The 8,367-nt window shown below is 32.6% G+C and overlaps 2 protein-coding genes across 2 annotated transcripts; both read left to right on the plus strand.

Moving 5' to 3' along the window:
• Nucleotides 3,984-4,681, plus strand: LOC107610732 (ATP-dependent DNA helicase PIF2-like). The gene is made up of 2 exons (XM_016312736.1): nt 3,984-4,177; nt 4,249-4,681. Exons 1-2 carry the CDS (start codon nt 3,984-3,986, stop codon nt 4,679-4,681), a joined length of 627 nt encoding a protein of 208 aa, XP_016168222.1.
• LOC107610733 lies at nt 4,754-5,611 on the plus strand. Its single transcript, XM_016312737.1, has one exon. The coding sequence runs from the start codon at nt 4,754-4,756 to the stop codon at nt 5,609-5,611; it is 858 nt and encodes a 285-aa protein (XP_016168223.1).

The raw sequence follows: 8,367 nt of genomic DNA on the forward strand, positions 1-8,367 counted from the left end.
GTGTTCGATAAGGAGACTGCAGCTCTACTCGGACGGACCTGTACTGAGATGGTGAAAGAGTTGAATGTATGTGGTTTCTGCTGTTGAAACCATTTGAATGGTTATGATGATTCAATGTCGGATGTGAATATAGAAGATAATTTTATACCATCCTCAGAAACTTTAGACGGTATGTAAAAATTTTATCTATATGTTTATTTGCATCTTTGTGTACATCATGGACTAAATTGCATCGGTATGACAACTGAGTATCTAAAGAGATTTTATTCGACAGATGTGTGGGATATAGAAAATCCTATTTATCAATGTCAACACTGTAAAGCATAGATGTGGTCTGAAGAAAGGCTTGCTGAATTCAAACAGTCGCCCCAACCAAAGTTTTCATTATGTTGTATGGAAGGAAAGATCGAGCTTCCTCTACTTTTTGTGCCTCCTGATGAGCTCATTCAACTTTATACTGGTGGAGATCAAGAAGTATTCATTTTCTAAAAAATATAAAGGCATTTAATTCAATGTTTTGTTTTACATCAATGGCCGGAAAAATTGACCGTGGGGTAAACAATGGGACTGCTCCTCCAATTTTTAAGCCTGGGGGGTCAAAACTACCATAGCATTGGTAGCTTACTTCCTCCGAATAGTCTGCAACCAACATTTGCCCAACTATATATCTATGACACAGAAAATGAGATTGATATTCGGATAGACACACTTCGATAATTTTCATGCAACCAGTCAAATATTTTAGTTATTTTTATCTGTGAGAGAAAATAACATAAAATTTATTGTGTTTTTTTTTTGTGCAGTTCCAATGAAGCTATAAATGAGCAGGATAAGAAAATTGTGGCAATATTAAGAAACATGCTAGAAAAATATAATAGTTTGGTAAAGAGTTTTTGCTATGCAAGAGATAGGTACCAACAGAAAAATTGCACAAATATAAAGTTTAAGTTGATTAGTAAAAGGACTACAGATGACGGGACATACAACTTACCATCTGCATCTGAAGTGGCTGCATTGATTGTTGGTGATGTCAAACAACTAAGCAAAGATAGAGATATTATTATAGAGAGTCAAACTAAAAAGCTCCAACAGATTGATATTTTTCACCCATCTTATTTAGCCTTGCAATATCCATTGTTGTTTCTGTATGGGAAGAATGGATTTTGTTTGGGTATTGCAACATCAGATTCTATCTCCGCTAGGCCTACAAAGAAAAACAAAATAATCACTTTGTAACAATTCTTTGCTTTTCAACTACGTACAAAAAAGGACAGGTGAATCTCTGTTAATTCTGATATCAAAGAGATTATTCCAACAGTTTCTAGTAGATGCCTACACAATAGTAAAATCAGAGGTTAAAATTCTTTAGGTATAAACAACCACAGTTGAGGGTTGATAAATACAAATGTCTGCATGAAAGTCTTATAAACGGGAATGTAGATGCTGCAAGGCTTGGCAAAAGAATCATTCTTCCCAATACTTTTACCGGTGGACCTAGGTACATGATGAATAATTGTAAAGATGCATTTGTAATTTGTAGATATGCAGGATATCCTAACTATTTTATCACTATGACCTGTAACCCTGAATGGGATGAGATAAAAAGAGAAGTGACTCCCATTGGATTGAAGGTAGAAGACCGTCCTGATATATTGTATCGAGTTTTCAAGATCAAACTTGATGGTTTGATTGATGACCTAAAAGAGGGAAAAATCTTTAGCAAAATTTTGGGATGTAAGTCTGTGTTTATACAACACCTTATTAAAATCTTATGTTGTAATGTTTTGCTCATTTGTCTTTTTCAATTTTCAAATGTTTACACTATAGAGTTTCAAAAGAGAGGGATTCCGCATGCACATATTCTTTTATTCATGAGTATCGAGTTCAAGCCACAAACACCAAATGACATAGATAAACATATAACAGCTAAGATTCCTGATGAAAATGAAAGGCCAAATCTACATTGAGCTGTTCAAAATTACACGGTACATGGTCTATGTGATCCGTACAACAAGAATTCACCTTGCATGAAGAATGGATCCTGTTTAAAGTTTTATCCCAAATAGTTTAGACAGCGAACACTCATTGATGAAGCCGGATTTTCCAAATATAGGCGTACTAATAACGGTCGAACAGTGAAGAAAAGGGAATGTGCACTAGACAATAGGTTCATTGTTGCTTATAATCCAGAATTGTTGCTCAAGTTCGGGTGTCACATAAATGTGGAATACACATGCCAAACAAGTTCTATGAAGTATCTGTTTAAGTATGTACATAAGAGCAATGACCGCGTAACAACTACCCTATACAACGCTTGATCCGTCAGAAGCCACACAAGTTGTTGACAAAATTAGGAATTACTACGATTGTAGGTACATTTCGGCATGTGAGGCAGTCTGGTTTATTTGGATACGAAATCCAAGAGAAAGAACCATTTGTGATTAGACTTCCATTCCATTTGGAGGATGAGCAACCTGTGGTTTATAGTGAAAATTCTAATGTGAATGATATCGTCGAAAGAGCAATATCTCAAGTCTATGTTTTTGGGATGGATGGCGGCGAACATGTCATATCCCTATGCTCGAGGTCTGACTTATGCTGAGTTTCCAACCAAGTTTGTTTGGAAGGACGATGCTTCAAAGTAGTTTCCTCGAAAGCAAGGCTTCGCAATTGGAAGGTTGACTCATGTACCTGCAGGTAATGACGAGTTTATATTCAATTTCGATCTTATTTATTTGACGATTTAAATTTAAAATCTTAACAGCATGTACCCCACGTCTATTTTATTCGATTTATCTACACTAGAAAACAAATGTTCAAAAAACTTTTAGCAGTTATAATCTGTAGATTACACAATTTTAGAATTGTTCTATATTTTTTAGAAAAATTAATCTTATGCGGATGTGTAGCTACATAATAATTGAAATCGCGTAGCCTAATCCATTTAGCAATTTAAAAGTGGGATTTTAACCAAGTTTTTTACAGTAAATACCGAAGAATATTACCAACGACTTCTCTTGAATACTCAAAGAGGATATATGAATTTTTGAGATATAAGAACAGTAGGAGGAACAATTTATGGCTTTATGCTACGTATAGAGATGCATGCTTCATCCTTGGACTCTTGCAAGATGATAGAAAATTCATGGATGCAATTAAGGAAGCAAGCTCGTGGGCCTCAGGATCATATGTTAGAAGGTTATTTGTTATTCTATTAACATCCAACAATATCTCAAGACCAGAACATGTCTGGAATAGATGTTGGCATGCAGGGACGGATCTACTCTTTAGGGTGTGGGGGCAAGTGCCCCCACTACAATTTGGAATTTTATTGAGTAGTATATAATAACAATATTTATTTGCCCCCACTAAATTATTAAATTTGACCCCACAATAATTTTTTATTCAACTTTCGATACTTGATAGCCAATTTGAAAACTTCATATTAGATGTCCATTATAATGATCAAGTTTCAAATTTAAATAAGATTGATGTTCTTTCTTAGAAATCGACTCGAAAGAATATTATCTATCCATTTGTATTTCTTCTTTTAAAATTAGCTTTAGTTTTTTTCATAATAACTACACTAATTAAATGAACATATACATAAAATAATCACTTGTACACAATAAATCTTAAAATACAAATTTTGAAATGCAAAATACACATTAAAAATAAGTTAAATGATGTATGTATTTATACACAAATTTATAGTAGATAATTTGATAGCTAATTTTTTATGTAAACGTAATATTTTTATTATAAAAATTATTATCATGTTATATATATTTCGCCCCCACTATCAAAATTTTCTGGATCCGTCACTGTTGGCATGAACTCTTAGATGATATTTTGTATCGACAGAGAACCGTGATGAACATGAGGGGTGAGTTTTTATAATTGTAATTATAAAAGTTCTTCATTATTGATCATTTTTAGTTTGATTGAATTTTTACAGTATCGTATAATATGCAGAGTTAACCATGTCAGATGATGAGATTAATCAGTTGTGCTTAATGGATATAGACAAGATCTTACATTCTTATGGTAAAACCTTGAAAGACTATCCTCCTATGCCTTTAGCAATTGAAGTTGATAGTTCATTGTTAACCGAAAGGGTTATCAGGGAAAAGCTAAACTTTAACAGGGATTATTTAAAGAAAAATGCCTCAAACATGTTAGCCATCGCAACACCTGAGCAGAAATATGCATTCGATAAAATTGTTACAGTTGTGTATTGTGATGAAGGGGTTTTTTCTTTGTGTATGGTTATGGGGGTACTGGAAAAACATTTCTCTGGAACCTTATGTCTGCTGAGATTCGCTCAAGGGGTGATATTGTGTTAAACATTGCTTCAAGTGGTATTGCATCTTTACTTCTTCCCAATGGAAGAATGGCACACTCAAGGTTCAAAATACCGCTGAATATAACTGAGGATTCTTTATGTAACATCAAACCTGGTTCTCGTCAAGCAATGATGCTGTTGAAAGCCAAACTTATAATTTGGGATGAGGCTCCAATGGTTAGTAGGTACTGTTATGAAGCGCTTGATAAATGCTTAGGTGATATCATGAGGTTTTCTCCAACATATAACAAAGATTTTTCCTTTGTAGGAAAAGTGGTTGTACTAGGTGGAGACTTTAGACAAATTCTTCCTGCCATTTCACGAGAATCAAGATAAGATATCGTTCATTCAACCGTGAATTCGTCTTACCTTTGGAAGTTTTGTCAGGTGCTCAAACTAACAAAAAACATGAGACTCTCTGTAGGGACGACTGCTTCAGATCAAGATGAGACAGAGCAATTTGATGAGTGGTTATTGAAAGTTTGTGATGGTCTAACATGTGACAATATGGATGGTGAATCTGAGATATGTCGTCAAGGAGATATTGTTACTCCTTCTTCGGACCAGGCATTTGATGAGTTGGTTCATTTTTCTTATCCAAATATTTTAGATAACATGTCCTCAAAGGATTTTTTCAAAGCAAGAACTATTGTGGCTCCCACGCTGGACATCATTGAAGAGGTCAACAACCATCTGATGACTATCATTCCTGGAGGAAAAAAATTATATCTTAGTTCGGATTCGATTTGTATGGATAAAAGGAATATGGAGAGTCAACTAGATCTCTATGATCCTAAATTATTGAATAGCATAAATTACTCTGATTTGCCTCCACATAAATTAATACTCAAGGTTGGTGATCCGGTGATGTTACTGAGGAATATTGACCAATCCAGTGGTCTTTGTAATGGTACAAGGCTACAAGTTAGGAAGCTTGGAAATCATGTCATAGAATGTGAAGTCTTAACGGATAACAATGTTGGTCATATTACTTTGACTTCAAGAATGAATATGGTACCAACAAATGAAACCGTCCCAGTTAGATTCCAACAAAGACAGTTTTCCATAATAGTATCGTTTGCCATGACAATTAATAAGTCTCAGAGAAGTTTAAAAGTTTTTACACATAGTCAACTATATGTGGCACTTTCAAGAGTTAAGAGTAAGAGAAGTTTAAAAGTTTTACTTATGAATCACGTAGGAATGTCTGCAAATTCAACCATCAATGTTGTTTATAGAGAAGTATTTGAAAAAATAGAATTCTAATATAAACATTTTGATTTTATTTTAAATTCTGTATCAATGTATAATTATTTTACTTAAAAAAAGTGTAAAATAATTATTATTCACTATTTTTAAGTTAAACTTTGATTTTGATAATAATTTTATAAATTTCTTAACATAATAATTATTTTGTGTTTTTTTTAAATATCCAAACATATAATTTTTTTTTTTACTTTTATAAATTTTTTCGTGCTAAGCACGGGTTCATATATACTAGTTAATCATAAATTAATATTCATGCCATATACCATGTATCTTTATTTAGAATGAATATTCATGTCATGGACAATAATATAGACAAAAGGGAGAAATCCTTCTCATTAATCATGTACAGTACATGTCAAGAGTGATTCATGTTTATCATAAATTTCAAACTAAAAAAAAAAAGACAAACAAAACAATCATGGTACAATTCAATTTATATAAGTATGTGTTCAATGTAAATACAGTGACATTAAATTATCCAAATTCATGAAGTCAAGCTCTTTTACCGTATAAATTTAAAACCTTTTTTTTTTCAATTCCATGTATTTGTGTACTATGTTAATTATTCAAAAAAAATTATTTTATTGTTATATAACAATATTAACACCATCAGAAAGATTAGAATATATTGTTTTGTTAACAAAAAAAAATTACACATATTTGAGTCTAATTTCACAAATTTAAATTAAGATTTAAATTTAAATAAAATAAATTTATAATTTCTCAATGATTTAATTATAGACGGCTCTGATACCACTTGTTGAAATTTTTTACAATTCCTTAACCTCAATATCATCCATGTTAAATCATTAAAAAAGAAATGCAGAAGGGTACCTTAATTCCTGGGCATGATTGAAAGAGTTTGGTTTTTTTATATTCACCTTCTGTATCTTTAATAGGGCTGAATCACAACTCTTTTGATAGGAAAAGAAGTACGGGGGCAGCTTTCATGAGTTAAGAACCAAAACCCTGAAGTCACTATTTATATTCGAGTGTGGCACCTATTAAACCCTAAAACCCAAAGAAAATAGTATCTATGGTTTTATTCTCATTTAATTCCAAATAAAAAATAATCATGACATTTTCAATTTAGCATTATAACAGTAAATGAGATTACTATTATATACGTCATTTAATGTGAAATAGCATAATTTGTGATTATAATTGATATATATGTATTGCTTATAAACAAATTAGTAAGAGTAATAATTTTTCAACATAATGTAGTAAAAAAAACTTTCAAAAATACTATTTGTACACCAAAATCAACCACTAAAAGCAGCCACCAATGTATTTATGTATAAATACATGTGTATTTTTATTTATTTTCAATGTGTATTTGTATTTCAACATATATTTTATACTGGTGATTGATAAAAAGCTGTGAGAATGGTGAAGTAACTCTCATCATTTCTGTTGTATGAGTTCGAACGCTGAGAAGAAGAAGAAGAAGAACGGAGATCAAGAAGGAAAGAGAGAGAGAGAGAAAGAGAGAGAGAGGTTCTGCATTTTTTTTTGGAGTCAAAAGAAAAGAAAAATTTGTAAAAATGAGAGCTTAATTTACAATGCTATACCAAATACATATATATACTAGTTACCTATTCTACAGGTAACAAGTGGCTAACTAACTTGATTAATTACAGTTACACACACAACTAATCAGTACAGTTAATCCTAACTATCTTCTATCTTCTATCTAACTAATTGTAGCTAACTATACTTGCTTAACAGTTTCTCAATTATGTAATACCCCTCTCAGACTAGGATTATCCAAGTCTAACAATCCTAGTTTGGCATGACAATTCTGGAACGGGTTAGGAGGTAAGGCCTTTGTTAGGATGTCCACTGTTTGATGTTTACTCGAAATCGGCATGAGCTTAGTCACCCCTTCTTGCCATTTGTCCCTAATAATATAACAATCTACCTCAATATGTTTCGTTCTTTCATGAAAAACTGAATTTGTGAATATGTGAAGGGCTGATTGGCTATCACGGTACAAAGTCACTGGTTTGGATTGCTCCACTCTAAGCTCCTTCAACATATAGGTGAGCCATTGGGCCTCTCTAGTTTTCGAGGCCAATACTCTATATTCCACTTCACATGAAGATGCTGCCACTGTGTTCTGTTTCTTACTCTTTCATAAAATAATTGAAGTACCCAAGAAGAAGCAATAACCACTGATGGGCCTTTTGGAATCCGGGCAAGTGCCCCAGTTACTATCTGAGAATCTAGTAGGAGTTATGTGCTGGAATAGAAGAATAACCCCACGGTTGGCCCTCCTTTGAGGTATTTCAGAATTCTTAAACTTGTCTCAAAATGTTTATCAGTTGAACAATCTAAGAACTGACTTAGTTTAGTCACTGCATACAAATTTCAAGTCTAGTATTTATGAGATAGAGTAATCTTCCTATAAGTTTCCTGTATTCAGAAGTTGAGGTGAGAAGAGTGCCTGAATGTTTGGACAACTAAGTTGTATAGTCCATAAGAGTTGTGACAAATTTTACATTGAGCATTCCATAGACTTTAAGTAGGTCGCTGCAATATTTGCATTGACAATAATCCCCACTTGCTGCGGGCTACCTCCATGCCAAGAAAATACTTACAAAAAAATATTACATAACTAAAAAATTGTAAAGTAAATATAGTTAACTACAATTAGTTAGATAGAAGATAGAAGGTAGTTAAGATTAATTATACTGATTAATTGTATGTGTGACTATAATTAATCAAGTTAGTTAGCCACTTATTACTTG

This window comes from Arachis ipaensis, chromosome B08 (genome assembly GCF_000816755.2).
Source record: "Arachis ipaensis cultivar K30076 chromosome B08, Araip1.1, whole genome shotgun sequence".
Taxonomy (NCBI): Eukaryota; Viridiplantae; Streptophyta; class Magnoliopsida; order Fabales; family Fabaceae; genus Arachis; species Arachis ipaensis.